The sequence below is a fragment of the Salmo salar genome, chromosome ssa20, assembly GCF_905237065.1.
Source record: "Salmo salar chromosome ssa20, Ssal_v3.1, whole genome shotgun sequence".
In the NCBI taxonomy this organism is placed as follows: domain Eukaryota; kingdom Metazoa; phylum Chordata; class Actinopteri; order Salmoniformes; family Salmonidae; genus Salmo; species Salmo salar.
In genome coordinates, this window is record NC_059461.1 from 16,201,797 (window position 1) to 16,220,879 (window position 19,083).

General features: G+C 44.1%; 2 protein-coding genes across 7 annotated transcripts; one reads left to right on the forward strand and one right to left on the reverse strand.

Moving 5' to 3' along the window:
- Window positions 1-666: 666 nt before the first annotated feature.
- LOC106580064 (AN1-type zinc finger protein 5) lies at window positions 667-11,489 on the forward strand. 2 transcript variants are annotated; one of them, XM_014160672.2, is made up of 6 exons: window positions 667-937; window positions 8,039-8,203; window positions 8,659-8,761; window positions 8,868-8,953; window positions 9,216-9,335; window positions 9,754-11,489. In XM_014160672.2, exons 1-6 carry the CDS (start codon window positions 928-930, stop codon window positions 9,900-9,902), a joined length of 633 nt encoding a protein of 210 aa, XP_014016147.1. In that variant the 5' UTR covers window positions 667-927; the 3' UTR covers window positions 9,903-11,489. The 2 variants fall into 2 exon arrangements, with proteins under 2 accessions (XP_014016147.1, XP_014016148.1); XM_014160673.2 differs by having other exon boundaries at window positions 667-835.
- A 1,721-nt stretch (window positions 11,490-13,210) lies between these two features.
- Window positions 13,211-18,803, reverse strand: si:ch211-214j8.12 (uncharacterized). 5 transcript variants are annotated; one of them, XM_045703002.1, is made up of 6 exons: window positions 18,561-18,801; window positions 18,204-18,337; window positions 17,159-17,460; window positions 16,843-17,009; window positions 14,935-16,073; window positions 13,211-14,611 (listed from the first exon to the last, which is right to left on the reverse strand). In XM_045703002.1, the coding sequence occupies exons 3-6, from the start codon at window positions 17,388-17,390 to the stop codon at window positions 14,230-14,232; spliced, it is 1,920 nt and encodes a 639-aa protein (XP_045558958.1). In that variant the 5' UTR covers window positions 17,391-17,460; window positions 18,204-18,337; window positions 18,561-18,801; the 3' UTR covers window positions 13,211-14,229. The 5 variants fall into 5 exon arrangements, 3 of the variants coding, with proteins under 3 accessions (XP_045558958.1, XP_045558957.1, XP_014016142.1); XM_045703001.1 differs by having other exon boundaries at window positions 13,212-14,611; window positions 17,159-17,486; window positions 18,221-18,337; XM_014160667.2 differs by having other exon boundaries at window positions 13,214-14,611; window positions 17,159-17,486; window positions 18,561-18,799.
- Between the last annotated feature and the right edge of the window lie 280 nt (window positions 18,804-19,083).

Sequence of the window (19,083 nt, forward strand, 5' to 3'; positions counted from 1 at the left end):
CACTGGCCCCTCCCCAGAACCGCCCCTGTCACAGGGTGAAGAAAATTCATGTTGATGAGCTTGATGCTCCTTTCCAATAAATATTGAGGGTCTTATTATGTTGACATGATGATCGATGCTTGGCTGCCGTTTGACAAATACAAATTATCTTGCTGAATAATAATCTCATCATGTAGGCTATACCCGCACTGCATATGCTAGCTGTTGACTAGAAAGCATATGCAAAGACCAGAGTAGGCACATTCACTATATAACGCAACATTTTTGTGAGGAAAGAAAAACATCAGTAGAGTTGAAAATGCAATGGAAAACCATTTAACTTGAATATTTTGTATTCCTTACATGTTTATTTTTGATTTTTATTGATCTCATATTGCAACACCCACACACCTGTCTGTGGACACAAATCTGATATTCACACAGAATAAACCCACATGTGTTACCACAAGCCTGTCAGTGTTATTTGAAAGACTCATTTTAGACACATTGACTCATTTAAGAATCATGGTATGGCTCGATATTCAAACTGTGGGTGGATGGATGACAAATGAATGTGCAATAAATACGGTATACTCACCACACCTCCCCCATGCTATTACACGCGCTCCGGGGCTTCTAGAGTAGCGAATCACTGTACTGTATTTTCACCGTGACATCATCTGCCACTCCTCTTACTAAAGTAGGAAACAAACACCGCTCGGCAGAGCGGAGGCGGGGGGGAGAGAGAAAGAGAAGACATTTACACCTCGGTCAGAGAAAACAGCGAGAAAAGACATTTGGTGGACAGTACTCAACCAGACCATACATCGTGTGTGCTTTTGATCAAATTGTGCAGGTGAGAATCGACATTTGAAACGGTTGGGTTGTCGTGGTGTATGGTTGAAGACAGAAAAAGGACACCGAAAATTGGATCAACGTCATCTTAATATGGAATTTCGTAAGGAAACATTTTTATCAGAACATCAATGAACTAGAAATATGTGTTGTCTTGTGGAGGGAAGGTCATATTTATCCTTGGTCGTTAGCCTCTGGTAAACAAGGTATAGCGAGGGAAAGCTGTCACCACCACTTCACTGAAAATATCACAAGCCTTCGAACGTGACCAGTCTGGCTGGGCCTGGAAAAAAAGCAAGTCAGGGAGGGTCGCTAGCCATCTATGCTATAGTATCGGTTTTCGAGACTAAGGGTAAAATAGCGATATATATAAGCTAGTTCTCTGTGGTTGTACTTTATCTGAATTTTTATTTTATTTTTTAAACGATACTAGTTAACAGCTAGTTACAATTGCTATTGTTAACCAATTTGAGAATTGATAGCATGTTAGTTGACGCTGGTTGATTTTTAAATTAGTTTCATTTGAACGCTTAGGGAAACGTTAACATTGAATTCGGACATGCACAAATAGGGAATAGGGTGCCAGCCTATGTGTAAAGAATAATTTTAGTATGGAGGCGCTAACGTTATCAAAAAAACGTCCAAACAACAGGAAGAGATGGTTGGCAGACAAAGCACAAAAGAACAAGGGTCAAAACATGGCTTATCTAATTCACTAATCTAGTTACAGAACATTGTTAGCTAAATTGTTGTGTTGTTAATTTGTTCCAGACGAGTGTGCGACAAAGCACTATTATTGCCTTTGCTCTCGACTATGTTCCTTGTCATGCTAATCTACGTTAGTGAGCTGGCTAACTCTTGTCTCGTACTTAGCACTTTTTAGCTGTAGCGTGACTCAGTGGTATTGGGCCATATCAATCTATTTAATTTTGTTCTTTGTCTGACCATGACCATATATAGTAGCTAGGACTCCCCGCAGCAATATTCCAACATCCTAACGTTAGTGGAAAGCCTTCCCAGAAGAGTGGAGGCTGTTAAAAGGGGGGGGACCAACTCAATATTAATGCCAATGATGTTAGAATGAGATGTTCGACGAGCAGGTGTCCACGTAATTTTGGCCATTTAGTCCATCTGTAGGCTAGCTTTAGAGCGTAATTTCTTTACATGTATGGTATATCTAGGCAAATCTGTCGTGAATAACCACATTGTGCCAATTAATGAGCCCCCCCAAGGGTGTGCTTAGGCTACAGTCTGACACATTAATGCGTGTTTTGTTTCGTGTTGATTACACTAATTAGTTTAAACAAATTAGCCTAGCTAATAGTCACTACAGGCTTTGGAGTGGTGGACGCATGTGGAGCACATTGATTGACGTGGCCTCAGACCCTGCTGCTCTCCGACAGATGTCAATGACAGTATACTCACTATTTTGTGTTTCCAGGAAAATGGATGATTGCTTGCAAATGCTATTTATTTCTCTTTGAGAAAGCGATGTGTGAGAGCATTTGTGTTCCATGCATACCCAGGTGGCAAACAGGTTGTCGGGCGTCCAGCAGGCCACGATGATCCAAGTACCGCTCGTGACAATCGAACATTTTGGCCAGGCAACATGGTCTTCACCACAAAGTCATAAAAACACCACCTGTTTCTACAATTTCACTTTTGGGGGAAAAATAAATATTGACTTTGTGACTGTGGTAACTAGTGTAAACCAGGCAACATCAACAATTGTGGTGCTTGCAGGGGGCTTTGCAGTCAGCAGGCAGACACGTGATACAGTCGAAGAGGCTTTTCTAAGGAAATCCTTGCGTGACAGGCCACCTTGGTGGGGGTTGGGGACTACACTATGTGATTGGAGAGTGCAAAGGGCTGTCAGAATTGTATGTTTGTCCTTCGCTTCCTTGCAGGGCCATAACACTGACATCTTTGAATGTTCTGAGCAGGCTGCTGTGGCCCCTTCCCGGCAGACATTTTTTTGATGTTATCGTCATGATCTATAATATAAATCTGTTTATTTCTCTTGCAAAGTTGCAAAAATAGATGTCATCCTAACTAACTCGCCCTCCAAATACACCTCTGCTATTTTCAATCAAGATCTCAGCGATCACTGCCTCATTGCCTGCATCCATAATGGGTCTGCGACCAAACGACCACCCCTCATCACTGTCAAACGCTCCCTAAAATACTTCTGCGAGCAGGCCTTTCTAATCGACCTGGCCGGGGTATCCCACCAGTAGATGATGCCTGGCTATTCTTTAAAGTGCCTTCCTCACCATCTTAAATAAGCATGCCCCACTCAAAAAATGTAGAACTAGAAATAGATATAGTCCTTCGTTCACTCCAGGTATCCTGGAAGGATATTGACCTCATCCCGTCAGTTGAGGATGCCTGGATATAAAAAAAAAACGCCTTCCTCACCATCTTAAATAAGCATGCCCCTTTCAAGAAATTTAGAACCAGGAACAGATATAGCCCTTGGTTTTCTCCAGACCTGACTGCCCTTGACCAGCACAAAAACATCCTGTGGCGTTCTGCATTAGCATCGAATAGCCCCCGTGATATGCAACTTTTCAGGGAAGTTAGAAACAAATATACACAGGCAGTTAGAAAAGCTAAGGCTAGCATTTTCAAACAGGAAATTTGCAACCTGTAGTACTAACTCAAAAAAGTTCTGGGACACTGTAAAGTCCATGGAGAATAAGAGCACCTCCTCCCAGCTGCCCACTGCTCTGAGGCTAGGAAACACTGTTACCACCGATAAATCCACCCTCCACACCAACCCGCCAATGCCCCCACCATTTCTCCTTCACCCAAATCCAGATAGCTGATGTTCTGAAAGAGATGCAAAATCTGGACCCATACAAATCAGCCGGGCTAGACAATCTGGACCCTCTCTTTCTAAAATTATCTGCCGAAATTGTTGCAACCCCTATTACTAGCCTGTTCAACCTCTTGTATCGTCGGAGATTCAAAGGGGGTGACACTCTAGACCCAAACTGCTACAGACCTATAGCTATCCTACCCTGTCTTTCTAAGGTCTTCGAAAGCCAAGTTAACAAACAGATTACCGACCATTTCGAATCCCACCGTACCTTCTCCGCTATGCAATCTGGTTTCAGAGCTGGTCATGGGTGCACCACAGCCATGCTCAAGGTCCTAAACGACATAACCGCCATCGATAAGAGACATTACTTTGCAGCCGTATTCATCGACCTGGCCAAGGCTTTCGACTCTGTCAATCACCACATTCTTATTGGCAGACTCGACAGCCTTGGTTTCTCAAATGATTGCCTCGCCTGGTTTACCAACTACTTCTCAGAGTTCAGTGAGTCAAATCGGAGGGCCTGTTCTCCGGACCTCTAGCAGTCTCTATGGGTGTGCCACAGGGTTCAATTCTCGGGCCGACTTTCTTCTCTGTATACATCAATGATGTTGCTCTTGCTGCTGGTGATTCTCTGATCCACCTCTACGCAGACGACACCATTCTGTATACTTCTGGCCCCTCTTTGGACACTGTGTTAACTACCCTCCAGACGAGCTTCAATGCCATACAACTCTCCTTCCGTGGCCTCCAACTGCTCTTAAACGCAAGTAACACTTAATGCATGCTATTCAATCGATCACTGCCCGCACCTGCTCACCCGTCCAGCATCACTACTCTGCCGTCTCTGACTTAGAATACTTGGACAACTACAAATACCTGGGTGTCTGGTTAGACTGTAAACTCTCCAGACTCACATTAAGCATCTCCAATCTAGAATCTTCCTATATCGCAAAAAATCATCCTTCACTCATGCTGCCAAACATACCCTCGTAAAACTGACCATCCTACTGATCCTCGACTTCGGTGATGTCATCTATAAAATAGCCTCCAACACTACTCAACAAACTGGATGCAGTCTATCACAGTGCCATCCGTTTTGTCACCAAAGCCCCATACACTACCCACCATTGCGACCTGTACGCTCTCGTTGGTTGGTCCTCGCTTCATACTCGTCGCCAAACCCACTGGCTACAGGTTATCTACAAGTCTGTGCTAGGTAAAGCCCGCCTTATCTCAGCTCACTGGTCACCATAGCAGCACCCACTCGTAGCACGCGCTCCAGCAGGTATATCTCACTGGTCACCCCCAAAGCCAATTCCTCCTTTGGTCATCTTTCCTTCCAGTTCTCTGCTGCCAATGACTGGAACGAACTGCAAAAATCACTGAAGCTGGAGGCTCATATCTCCCTCACTAGCTTTAATCACCAGCTGTCAGAGAATCTCACAGATCACTGCGCCTGTACATAGCCCATCTGTAAACAGCCCATCTATCTACCTACCTCATCCCCATACTGTATTTATTTATTTATCTTGCTCCTTTGCACCCCAGTATCTCTCCTTGCACATTCATCTTCTGCACATCTACTATTCCAGTGTTTAATAGCTATATTGTAATTACTTTGCCACCTTGGCCTATTTATTGCCTTAACTTACCTCATTTGCAGTCACTGTATATAGACTTTTTGTTTTCTTTTCTACTGTATTATTGACTGTTTTGTTTATTCCATGTATAACTCTGTAACTCTGTTGTTGTATGTGTCGAATTGCTATGCTTTATCTTGGCCAGGTCACAGTTGCAAATGAGAACTTGTTCTCAACTAGCCTACCTGGTTAAATAAAGGTGAAATAAAATAAAACATTTAAAAAAATAAAATAAATGAAAAGTTACCCGTTGTTCATTACCTGGAACTTAAAGACATGCTCCTGAACTTTGGCACCCAAGTATTTTTTAACCTCCCACTTTGGGCCGGATGTGTCAATGTGTAGTTCGTACATGCATAATCTTTGAGCAGAATTACTGTTTTACCTTAATTAGCTACGTAATCCCAAATTTGAAAACATGGGCCAGCTCCCTAGCAATTCAAGTTCAACCAATGAGTTTCAGCCCCTCAGCATTTGAGTGACACCAAGCAAGAGGCACACACAGCAGAGTGAGAGAGATGGCACAAATCTCCACATGCAGTGCATTCGCAAAGTATTCAGACCCCTAGACTTTTTCCACATTTTGTTACACTACAGCGTTATTCTAAAAATATATATTTTTCTCTCTCTCAACAATCTACACACAATAGCCTGTAATGACATGTAGACATTTTTGCAAATGTATTTAAAAAACAATACCTTGTTTACATAAGTTTTCTGACCCTTTGCCCTGAGACTTGAAATTGAGCTCAGGTGCATCCTGTTTCCATTGATCATCCTTGAGATGTTTCTACAACGTGATTAGAGTCCACCTGTGGTAAATTTCAATTGATTGGACATAATTTGGAAAGGTTAACGCATGTCTTTATAAGGTTCCACAGTTGACAGCGCATGTCAGAGTGAAAACCAAGTCATAAGTTTGAAGGAATTGTCCGTAGAGCTCAGAGAGGATTGTGTCGAGGCACAGATATGAGGAAGGGTACCAAAACATGTCTGCAGCATTGAAGGTCCCCAAGAACACTGTGGCCTCCATCATTCTTAAATGGAGAAGTTTGGAACCACTAAGGCTCTTCCTAGAGCTGCCCCCCCGGCCAAACTGACCAAGAACCTGATGGTCACTCTGACAGAGCTCCAGAGTTCCTCTGTGGAGATGGGAGAAACTTCCAGAAGGACAACCATCTCTGCAGCACTCCACCAATCAGGCCTTTATGGTAGTGGCTAGATGGAAGCCACTCCTCAGTAAAAAGCACATGACAGCCCGCTTGGAGTTCGCCAAAAAGACACCTAAAGGACTCTGACCATGAGAAACAAGATTCTCTGGTATGATGAAACCAAGATTCAACTCTTTGGCCTGAATGCCAAGCATCACATCTGGAGGAAACCTGGCACCATCCCTATGCTGAAGCATGATGGTGGCAGCATCATGCTGTGGGGATGTTTTTTAGCGGCAGGGACTGGGAGACTAGTCAGTATCGAGGCAAAGATAAACAGCAAAGTACAGAGATCCTTGATGAAATCCTGCTCCAGAGTGCTCAGGACCTCAGACTGGGGTGAAGGTTCACCTTCCAACAGGACAACAACCTTAAGCAGACAGCCAAGACAACACAGGAGTGGCTTTGGGACAAGTCTCAATGTCCTTGAGTGGCCCGACCAGAGCCTGGACTTGAACCCAATCGAACATTTCTGGAGAGACCTGAAAATAGCTGGGCAGCGACGCTCCCCATCCAACCTGACAGAGCTTGAGGATCTGCAGAGAAGAATGGGAGAAACTCCCCAAATACAGGTGTGCCAAGCTTGTAGCATCATACTCAAGGCTGTAATTGCTGCCAAGGTGCTTCAACAAAGTACTGAGTAAGGTTCTATACTTATGTAAATGTGATATTTCAGTTTTTATTTATTTTAATAAATTTGCAAACATTTATAAAAACCTGTTTTATAGCTTTGTCATTATGGGCTATTGTGTGTAGATTGAGGAAATAATGTAATTCAATCAATTTTAGAATAAGGCTGTAACGTATCAAAATTAGGAAAAAGTCAAGGGTTTGGAAAACTTTCCTAATGCAGTGTATGTGACATGGTAAACAATTTTCTATGATCACTTTTGGCTCACTAGCGCTACTTTGACAACTACTGGCTAAAAAGTATACAAAGATTCCGGAGAATCTCTAAGTGTCTGGCTACAGCACCTTCGAGGGTTAATGACAATCCAACGCGGAACATTTGACGGAAACTGATCAGCAAATGTGACTCCTTGGTCTGTTCTCCCCCTATTGGCACTATTCTGTCCTTGTCACACAGAGGCGGTGAACAGTGTGAATAAATATCCATCAACACGTGCTTTAATCGTGACAAGCTGGAGGAGGAACAGCTGACACTGTTATAGGCGTAGTCATTTATGGTAATGACACTTTGACACATCCTAGTCCTGACTCCTGTTGATGTGAACAGCTCCTGCCAAGGATGGGAGCTGAAAGTCTTAGGCCTAATTCGTCTCGCCGTTCGTTCTGTTTTCTTGTGCACAATGAGGAATTTCAACCCTCTAACTTTGGTAGTAGAATCCTTGCTTCAGTGGATTTTTTTTTCTCCTGTTTCTTCATTAGTTTTAATGTTCCTTCCTGGTATGTTATTTTCAAATGTATGTGCCTAACCACAACACCTACATTTGGTCACTGTTACGCATGCAGACACACGCACACATACTCCCACACTAACAAGGTACCTTGTTCCCATTTGTCGACAGCGATGGCCCAAGAGACGAACCCGAGCCTGACGCCTGTGCTTTGTGCCACTGGCTGTGGTTTCTATGGCAACCCCAGAAACAACGGCATGTGCTCGGTCTGCTACAAGGAGCATCTGAACCGACAGCAGAGTAGTGACTGCAGCTTGAGCCAACTTAGCCCAATGGGTAAGTTCCCCCTCCACCCTCTCTCTTACTGACCACACAAATCTACTTCAAACAGTGCGTCCCCCTCCCCTCCACCCCCTAAAAATCACTATTTGCATTGGGGTTGTCACGATACCAGTATTGCGATACTAAGATACTATTTGGTCCTTTTAAAAAAACCTACTCTATGATACATCATATTGTGTGCTATTGCTTGGAAAGGAAGCATGTGATTCAGGGGGACAACATAAGGCTGCTTGTTTCCAACAATAGGACTGTTTTTCTCAGGAAATTTAGCCCGCTTTCTGTTTTGTTTCCTTGCCAAGATACTTCAGTGTATTGCGATACTGTTATCGTGATAACGCTAATTTGCATACACGTTATGGACCAGCTGCACTCTTGAGCGGAAACCATTGAACCAAAATTGAGTCTCGTCTCCCATCTGAGGCTGATGTTTAGCTTTTGCTGTGTCACAGGAGCCGTCGGTAGTCCTACCTCTGAGGCCTCAGCCATCCAGAGGCTAGAGGCCAGTCTCGCCAAAGTAGACCCTTCATCTGGCTCTGCTGCAGACATGGCTAGGTAAAGGTGTGCTTGTTTGTCCGCATGTGCTACAAGGGATGTCTTATTGCTTTATGCGCTCTCATATCTGTAACTTAAAATTTTCTTTCATTCGCCCCCTCTGCAGAACTATTCAAGGCTCTCTTCCAGTGACTCAACAAATGACCGAGATGAGCATCTCAAGAGAGGATAACCCAGATTCCCTAGAGCCTGGTAAAACGCACACTTCTAGAGGGAAACATTGCTCTGTTCGACCCACTTTAGCATTGGCTATTTCGATGCACCCTGACTTGTATACTTTGCACCCAGCTGTGGTTTTACATACAGTCTCAAACACGGAGGCTGCCTAAAATAAACCAGTTTAAAAATACCCTTGTATGTGAGTGCTAAAACTGCCTCAGAAAAAACACAGGAACAGTTCTATTTGAATCCTAAGACTGAAAGAAGTGTATATTTAAGTGGTTTTCTCCTTCAGTTGTGAGTCAGCCTACTGCGTCTAGCCCCGTCACTGCCAGCGGTGACGAGGCCAAGGAAGACACCCCCAAGCCCAAGAAGAATAAGTGCTTCATGTGCCGCAAGAGGGTGGGCCTCACAGGTGAGCATGCCATAGCAGGACGTGGTGCTTCTCCAATGAAGTGGGATGACAGGTTGAGCAATGCATACGACGTCATTCCGTTCTTGCGAAAGTGTTTGGCCATGTTCCAGGCTACCTACACTGCAGTTGCACAAATAGTCAAGTCATACTGATGGCATTTCTGCAATGTAAAACACTACTTCCGCATTTGTGATTGGCCTCAGATCTCTACTATGCATAAATAGTAACACGCAGGAACCCCATCAATATCACTTATCTGATCATCTGCGCAATGCGGCTGCAACGTAGGTGGTTTGGAATGTAACCCTAGTCTTCCTGTGTGTTTGGTCTTATTATCAGAGGTTAATTCTTATTGAGTTGGTGTTTGGTTCATGCTGTGGTTCCCCTCTAATCTCTGACCTTTTGAACTCTACTCCAGGGTTCGACTGTCGCTGTGGGAACCTGTTCTGCGGTGTCCATCGGTACTCCGACAAGCACAACTGTCCTTACGACTACAAGGCTGAGGCAGCTGCCAAGATCCGCAAGGAGAACCCTGTTGTGGTCGCTGACAAGATCCAGAGAATATAGGGTTAAGAACCATCCACAGAGACTAGAGTATGATGTCGAACCCTTGACATGAACACTGGCACGAGTGGCAAAAGGATGTCATTTTTAAAGTCACAACCTTGAGAAAGGACAGAGATCCTGCCCGTGGGGGAGATGCATGAACGGTCACTTTTTTGTTATGTTTATTATATATATTTTTTCCTTTATTGTGTGTCTTTGCTGATATTCTGTAAAACAAAATATTTTAAGAGCAGCCCAGGGTAACTTTCTAGGAGAGACGTGTCTGTTCTGCATAACATATCTATCTGGACGTTCTATCACAACTGAATACGGCCCCTGAGCTGTTTGGCCACTTTGTTGCCAAATAGCCGACAGCTATGTTTTTCTAAAGTTGTGTGCACATGCAGTATCCCGACGAGTTCAGTTGAATCTCCATTTCTACGTTCCGTTCCCATTAGTGTCAGTCGGGTCAGTTGTCCGATAGGTATGACCACTTGAGAACTGCAACGCTCTCCCAAAATGCAGGTGCGGTTTTTATCCAGACTGTGACCTGCCTACCTCACAGCAGCAGGTCATGTTTCTCCTCATCACATTGTCCTTGTGAAGCTTTTTCCTAATCATCTCCTCTTACAATCACTTCATTATTTCCAGAGGAAGGGGTTTCCTCTGACATTTTTAAAGTAGTCCTTAGGCACCATTTCTGTTTGATAACCCGAACGTCACGTCTTTATGGTCATTGTAAGAGGTGTGAGAAGGACAAAAACACATTTTTACCAACTATCATGTGGGACAGGACTTTTAGTCAAGGAGGTCCTAGACTCATCTAAGGTCAGAATCTCTCAACTGTGGTCTCGGCAGAGGGTTGCATGCAGTGACCCTGGTGCAGTTCTCTGGGTGAGGCTTGGGCACTACCCATCTGTTGTATTGGCTATATGGGTGGTATGAATGGGAGAGCAACCCCATGCAGTAATATCTTAAATCATGTAAAAATATCTGAATGAATTGCTAGGTCATTATTGTATCTGCTGAGATACATGTTTAATCCCTGTTTTTTTATACACATTAAGATAGTACTGATATTAGCACATGTATTCAGTGGAGTTAGGGTATATGAGACAGCTTTGCTTTGATTTTGGTGTGCGTGTTCAGTGAGTTTGAGTGAACACATGAGTGTCAGATTGTGTGCACCTCCACCTCATTTTGTGAAGCAATATATCCTGTAGCTCTGCACTTGTTTCCAAGGCTACAGGAGCATGGCAGAACTGAGGTTTTGAAAACTAGATTCCAGAGTTGGATTCCAACTGATCTTTTCAGCTTTCTTTCCGCTATTGGTCTGTGTGACTGATCTAGAGCAGCGTGTGTGTGTGTGAGACTTTCCTTGGCTGTGTGAAACATTGATACAAGTGTGTGTCCTGTGTAGATCTTTCTTCTCCCGTAGGGATGAGGTTTTTACTTTTTAAAAGAAAGGTATCCATTTCAGTTTTTTCCTTTGTTAGTTATGCAAATTTGTACAAAAAACAAACTGATATTTATGAATGACATAATCTTGCTACCCAGCATTACAGCATAATTGTATCATGTAAATAAAGACTGTGTACAGAGACATTACAAGGCCTGGTTGTTTACATTATAGGAGTAAATATGTGGGCCAGTCAGACTGTTTGGAAGCACACTGTTTTCAAACCCGGTGTTTTTTCGCACACCTCTCACGGGCTTGGGGGGGGGGATTGCGTCGGTGGAAGGAGTCATGCTGGCAGCTGCTCAGACAGCGCTGGCCGGGAGAGTGCACGAGAGGAAGACTGCAAAGGTGACTACTCGGCGCTACTCCCCCGGTACCTCAATGCCATCCCTCCCTGCCTCTGTGCATGGAGGGAAAAAAAAAGAACGGCTGATGTGGGACGTGCCGGGGAATCGGAGAACCAACGTGTTCTGTTCAACCTGAACCATGAACAGCTGGGGAGGTCCTGTAGCCTCCCTCTAGCGGTTGGGACAGACACACATTCCTACCCCCTAGTGGACAGACCCTTCATCTCCTTATGGGTGTCTGTTTCACTTGCCATTTATATGTGTGTGTGTGTTTGACATCAGTGACAGATGTGGATATGACATGAATGCACCTCTGTCTACTGTGGGGAGTTGGGAAGGAACACTGAGCTAGGGGAACTAATGTAAGGAAGGAGATTGTTTCTGAATTCCAAATGGACCTCTAGCCCCTACACCCGAGCCACTGATGTAGATCTGAGAGGATTGGACTAGTGTTACGGTAATAGCTTCTTTCCTTTAGATTGACAACATTTTCCCCCAGCCATACAGGAGGGGCTTAGGGTTGGTTTTGGATTCACGGAACGAGAGCACGCTCACAAGTAGGGCCATAGGGGAAAGTGGGAGTGTTTTGAGAGGTCAGGGCGAGTTTACAGTGAACATGAGAAATGGACAGGCTTGAGATTATGAAGGGGTGACCCGAGGTAGCGTCACTAAGCTCTCGGCGCATAACCAGATTAGACGAGTCTGAGCCCTGTCCCAACGATCAGACACACTCCCTTACCATACAGAACACTCTAAACACTAGAAATACAGTCACCTTTTCTATTCCTTTTGACCTGTTCTCTGCTTCTCCATCCTTATCTACCTTCTGACATGTGTTCCTCTCTTTTGCCCAGACTAAATGGATAAAGAGAGGGAGACATGTTCGCAGGCTCGCCCTTGTTCTACGTTTAACATTAAGTGTCAGTAGCCATCGAGGAAGCTCCTTTGAATCACTGAGATTTGAATAATTGAAAGGGGAGGGGTAGTGGGAGAAAAGGGGGAAGATTGATAGCGGGTGTAGGTGAGACAGTTGATTAGTGATAGAGGAGTGAGTGATAAGGGATGGGGAAAAAGTAACTTATTATGAAAGTCAAGTGTGTCATTAACATGACTAAGGCCAATCAGCGGTCACAACTTTTGAGTGATTGGGACAAAGCAAACGTGCTATTTGTCTTGACCTAGTTTTACATTACTGTGTTTGAAACAATTTTAATATATTGTAAAGACGGATCTATTGAGTGCAGTATCATTTTATAATGTAATTTTATACAATACAAAAGTCATTAAAAAGCCATGACAAATTATTGTTATAAGAATATGTTTTTTGTCTTCCATAAGTCACTATAGTGATAATATATATTATAAAGTGGGTGGTTTGAGCCCTGAATGCTGATTGGCTGAAAGCCATGGTATATCAGACTGTATACCATGGGTATGACAAAACATTTATTTTTACTGCTCTAACTATGTTGGTAACTAGTTTATAATAGCAATAAGGCACCTCGGGGGTTTGTGATATATGGCCAATATACCACGGCTAAGGGCTGTGTCCTAGCACTTTGCATTGCATCGTACATAAGAACAGCCCTTAGCCTTGGTATTTGGCCATATACCACACCCCCTCTGGCCTTATTGCTTAATTCTACAACAGGGGTAGGCAACGAGATTCAGCCGCAGGCCGATCCTTGTCGGAGTGGATGGTCGGAGGGCCGGAACATAATTATAATAATTTGTACACTGCAAATTGACCCCAACTAAGTCCAAAAATATTATATTTGAAAATAAATAATTTCATACTTTGATTACATTGAGACACGATCACATACAGTGCCTTCAGAAAGTACTCATACTCCTTGACTTATTCCACATTTTGTTGTTACAGCCTGAATTCAATTATTTTTATTTTTTTATTAAACTCACCCTTCTACACACAATAGCCTATAATGAAAAGGTAAATGTTTTTAGAAATGTTTGCAAATGTATTGAAAATTAAATACATAGGTGTGCACACCCCTGAGTCAATTCATGTTAGAATCATCTTTGGCAGCGATTAACAGCGATTAGTCTTTCTGGGTAGGTCTCTAGAAGCTTTGCACAATATTTGCACATTCTTCTTGAAAAAAAATATTCAAGCTCTGTCAAGTTAGTTGTTGATCATTGCTAGACAGCCATTGTCAAGCTAATTTAAATCAAAACTCTAGTATGCACCAAACTAGGCCACTCCAGTGTATATTTGGCCTTATGTTTTAGGTTATTGTCCTGCTTAAAGGTGAATTAGTCTCCCAGTGTCTGTTGGAAAGCAGACTGAACCAGGTTATCCTCTAGGATTTTGCCTGTGCTTGACTCTATTCAGTTTATTTTTATTCTAAAAAACGTCCTAGTTTTTGCCGATGACAAGCATACACATAACATGATGCAGCCACCACCATGTTTGAAAATATCAAGAATGGTACTCAGTGATGTGTTGGATTTTCCCCAAACATAGAGTATGTGTGAATGAGGGTGCCCCCGCCTGGCAGCCTGTTGTCAGATGTAAAGCACATCATGTCCAGGTGATAGTGATACAACGTTGCCTCCTGGTGGCTGTCCTCTGTAACTGCCTCATGTTGTCCAGGCTCACTGCCCAGCAGCCTCTCAGGTCCAGGCTGCTCAGACGCCTGTTGATGGTCATCAGGCCCGACGCCGTCTCCATGGAAACGTCACTGCGGACAAGGCTGAGGTGGCATAGTTGTTGTAGTGGAGGGCTGTGGGGTCGGGCAGCGGGGCGCTTCAGAAGCTTCTGGAACACAGGCTCCAGCGGACAGGGCACTGCCACCAGAGAGACCCTCTCCAGGAGGGGAGAGCCGGATAGTATGCACCACAGCGCCCCCCCCAGAGACCTCCAGGACATGACGGTCTTCATCTGGCGCTGGTCATAGGAGAAGCTGGAGGAGAGAGAGACAGATGAGCACTGAACAGGATATCACAACTTCAATGGGAAGGGATATACAGAAGCTTAAACAATGGTGCATTAAACACTATAGGGGTCAGGGGGGTGCTTACATCCTGGTGAAGTCAACACTAAATACAGATATCCAGAGGGTACAGGGGATCGCATGACCCACTCACCAAGACAGGACCTGCGGAGAAAATTACTGGGGATTCCCATTTGGCATGTGACCCTTTGAGTCATACCTCTTGACAGTGGTATGACGCCCTACAGAGAGAGCATAGAGAGTTAACCCTATTTGTGCAGCAGTTGACCTACTTTAGGGAGAGAGAGCACAGTTGGGGTAGACAGGGTAGATCCCTGTCCTCGTCCTCCTCTTCCTCCTGGGGGGCTAAAGGAGGCTCAGCGTGGATGACAAGGCTCCTCAGCCTGGGACAGGCGTGGAGGAGCTCCAGCATGGGTGTGTGAGAGCTGGTTCTGACCCCTTCCAGGGTGATAGAAACCAGGGAGCCCTTCATAGCACGCAGGGCAGGCAGCAGCTCATCCAGGGGCCCCGGGAAGCGCACAGAGAGTCCCCTCAGCTGGCCCGCCCACTTGGCCAGGCCTGCAGCCAGACAAGACCCCTGGCTAGGCCCACCCTCCTCACAGTCCAGTGATATAGAGCGCAGCTCGGGGCAAAGCTGACTTACAGCCTCCAGAGTCCCACCAGACATGCCCTGCGCCTCCCTTAGACGTAAGGTAAAGCCCTCACCCCTTGACCCCCCCACTCCCTCTTCTCTTCCTTTTTCAACACTGTCTTCTTCTATTTCCTTCCTTGTTCTCATCTGTGCGTCACCTCTTCCACCTCCAACTCCCCTTGTCTCCTCGCCTGTACCCTCATCCTCACTCTCACCCTCACTCGCCCACGAGAAACGGTTGTCATTTTCCTCCTCTTCAATTTCCTCCACATCTGCTCCTGATATCTCGCCTGTGTCTGTGGCCCTCCCACTCTGCCTCCTCTCCTTCCACACCTCCCAGAGACTGGGCAGCCCCTCTCTGGTTGTGAGCTCCTCAGTCCCTCTGAACTCCCTGCTGTGTATGAGGCCACAGGCCTCCCCCAGGCCCTCCATTGCCACTCTCTCCAGCCACGGCAGGGAGAGCAGGAGGAAGGCCACGGCAGCCACCCCGTCCCCCTCCCCAAAGCCCACATCCAGAGCCAGCAGGCTGCTGAGGGGGGGTGGGGAGGCGCAGGAGGAACCCCTCAGGCAGAGCAGGCCTGCGGGGGGCAGGATTTGGCAGCGGGACACGTCGAGGTGGCGCAGCGCGGGGCAGTGGCGGGCAACCACCTCCACAACCTGTCTGTCACAAGCGGTGCCAGCCAGAGAGAGGGAGCGCAGGGAAGGCAGACAACCCAGCAGGTCACACTGGACATGGGCAGACACCTGCTGGGCTCCAGAGAGGTCCATGGAATGCAGGCTCTGAGGGAGAAAGTGAGAACCCATACATACAGTGAGCTCCAAAAGTATTGGGACAGTGACACATTTATTGTTGTTTTGGTTCTGTACTCCAGCACTGAGTGACGATGAGTGAGAAAGTTAAAGGGATACATTTAACACTTCCGCAGAAACGCTAACCTCCCCTGCTATTGTCATGGTGAGAGGTTAGCAGCATGTCTTAGGGTTATGATATTTGTGCGTCCAACTTTCTCACTCATCGTTATTTACGATTCACTCAGGATTGTCCGTAATCATGGTAGCATCCAAATTAATGTAGAAGTGTTGCTACATTGTTGCTACATATTCTATTCTTATTTGCAATAAAAGTGACTCCAAAATGACACAATAGATTATTTACAATTCATTTCTTTTGGGCACAAAATAATCTGACGCACAACCAAAACAAACAGCAAATGCATCCAACAAGTTGTAGAGTCACAAGCTTGACGTAATCATTGCGTGCTAGGAATATGGGACCAAATACTAAACTTTTGTCCAATACTTTTGGTCCCCTAAAATTGGGGGACTATGTACAAAGTGCTGTCGTTTCTAAACGGTTTACCCAATATTGATGAAAATACCCCCAAATTAAAGTTGGCAGTCTGTACTTTAACCTCCATCATTATGTCATTTCAAATCCAAAATGCTGGAGTACAGAGCCAAAACAAAAAATGTGTCACTGTCCCAATACTTTCAGAGCTTACTGTAACACATACTATAAATTATAAGGGGGACCAAAGCCTGTCCTAACCTGGCAGCGAATCCCGATGAGGGTGCAGAGGCTGGGGGTGACCAGGGCAGAGTAGCCCTCAAGAGATAGGGTTCTGAGCTGAGGGATCAACAGGAGGTGTAGCGCCGCACGGGACAACTCACGCCTGGAGGACAGGACAGACAGGAGCTCCTCTACCAGCTCAGCCGCTAGAGAAAGACACAGACAGATGGGGGACACACAGACACATACACACTTTTACCAGTAACTAGTGGACTAATCATGTGCACATTTACAAATGACCAGAAATGGCATTATATACATACACAATCCCTTCCAGTTCCTATGACAGACTCACGCAGCAGGGTGAAGGGGCCCATGACATATCTGAAGAAGTACTGATCCATGTAGTTGTCAGCATAGTCTTTGACCCACACTTCCTTCATGTTCTCCGCCAAGTTTCGCAGACAAAGCTGGGTCAGTCGCGGAGGGTGACCATCATCCTCCCATCTTCCTCGTCCTCTAATCTTCCTCTTTCTCACTACCCGTTTCTCAGCCCTGGGCTCCATCATGGCACGGAATAGAGGCATCTCCAACTCTCAGCTGGCGTCTCGCTGGTTCAAGGATCAATGTAGTCTACAATACTGGCACCATTGTGTCCTTGCAGGTATGGAAAATATATGCAGCTGAAGGGCAGAGCGTAATAACATTGCAATAAAGAGAGTAATAACATTGCAATAAAGAGAGTAATAACATTGCAATAAAGAGAGTAATAACATTGTAATAAAGAGAGTAATAACATTGCAATAAAGAGAGTAATAACATTGTAATAAAGAGAGTAATAACATTGTAATAAAGAGAGTAATAACATTGTAATAAAGAGAGTAATAACATTGTAATAAAGAGAGTAATAACATTGTAGTAAAGAGCGTAATAACATTGCAGTAAAGAGAGCAATAACATTGTAATAAAGAGAGTAATAACATTGCAGTAAAGAAAATAATAACATTGTAATAAAGAGAGCAATAACATTGCAGTAAAGAGAGTAACAACATTGCAGTAAAGAGAGTAATAACATTGCAGTAAAGAGAGCAATAACATTGCAATAAAGAAAGTAATAACATTGTAATAAAGAGTAATAACATTGCAATAAAGAGTAATATCATTGTAATAAAGAGAGTAATACCATTGTAATAAAAAGAGTAATACCATTGTAATAAGGAGAGTAATAACATTGTAATACAGAGAGTAATAACATTGTAATAAAGAGAGTAATAACATTGTAATAAAGAGAGTAATAACATTGTAATAAAGCTACAGTCTACAGTTCACACACACAGTCAAAATAAAGGTTAAATACAAAAATTACATTTTTCACATATTTGAAATATAATAAAACTTACGAGTTCGGCTGACATACATTTTTCTCAGCAACCCCTGAGCCAGAGGGAGGCGAAGGGGGACATCCGTATTGTTGAAAGTACCAAGTAGGTCGGACCTACTGTTGAATTTACCGTAAAAGGTTTATCGGCTGTACCTTAAAATAACAACCTTTGATTTAGGGGTATCGTTGCCAACAAACAGCACATGAACACAACATAGACCAAACGTACTATCGCCAATAACAGTTTATTTGTGGGTGCGAAATTGGATGCAACACTGTCAGATCAACGTTATGGTTTACTTAGACAACAGCTTAACTTTCAATAAAAAACTTATCTGAAAACAGGCATCGGTTTACAATATTCTTTCCAATTTACCGTTCACTTCCTGGTGTTAAAATCCGACTGTAGGGTGTTCGGGTCCGGGGCGTTGACATCTGGTGTGGAATTATGGGGAATGTTCAAGAACCCCAACCGTTAGTGTTTAAAACGGATGTTGATGCGTCTAGCTCAGTCTATAATCTATCACACATATAAATACGTTTGTATGTTGCATCAGAAAAAAATATATTTATAGTGACGTCCTATGTTTATTTGTTATTGTACACACAAATAGGTATATAGGCTACATGTATCATAGTTCTAAGTACGCTTCATAACTCTTTATCTTGAGAAATTGGTATAAAATCATTTAAATAAATATAAATGGAATAACATCCAATGTTGATAGGTATTAGGATGTTAAAAACTCAATGTGTATTTAAAAATACTGTATGTAGGCCTATAGGAGATTATATTTACATTGGAATAATCAAACTAGTCCCAGCAGTTGTAATCAAAATGTTATGTGCTTGATTTCCTCTCTGGATCAATGAGCTCAGTCCCTCGATCAGCAGAACGG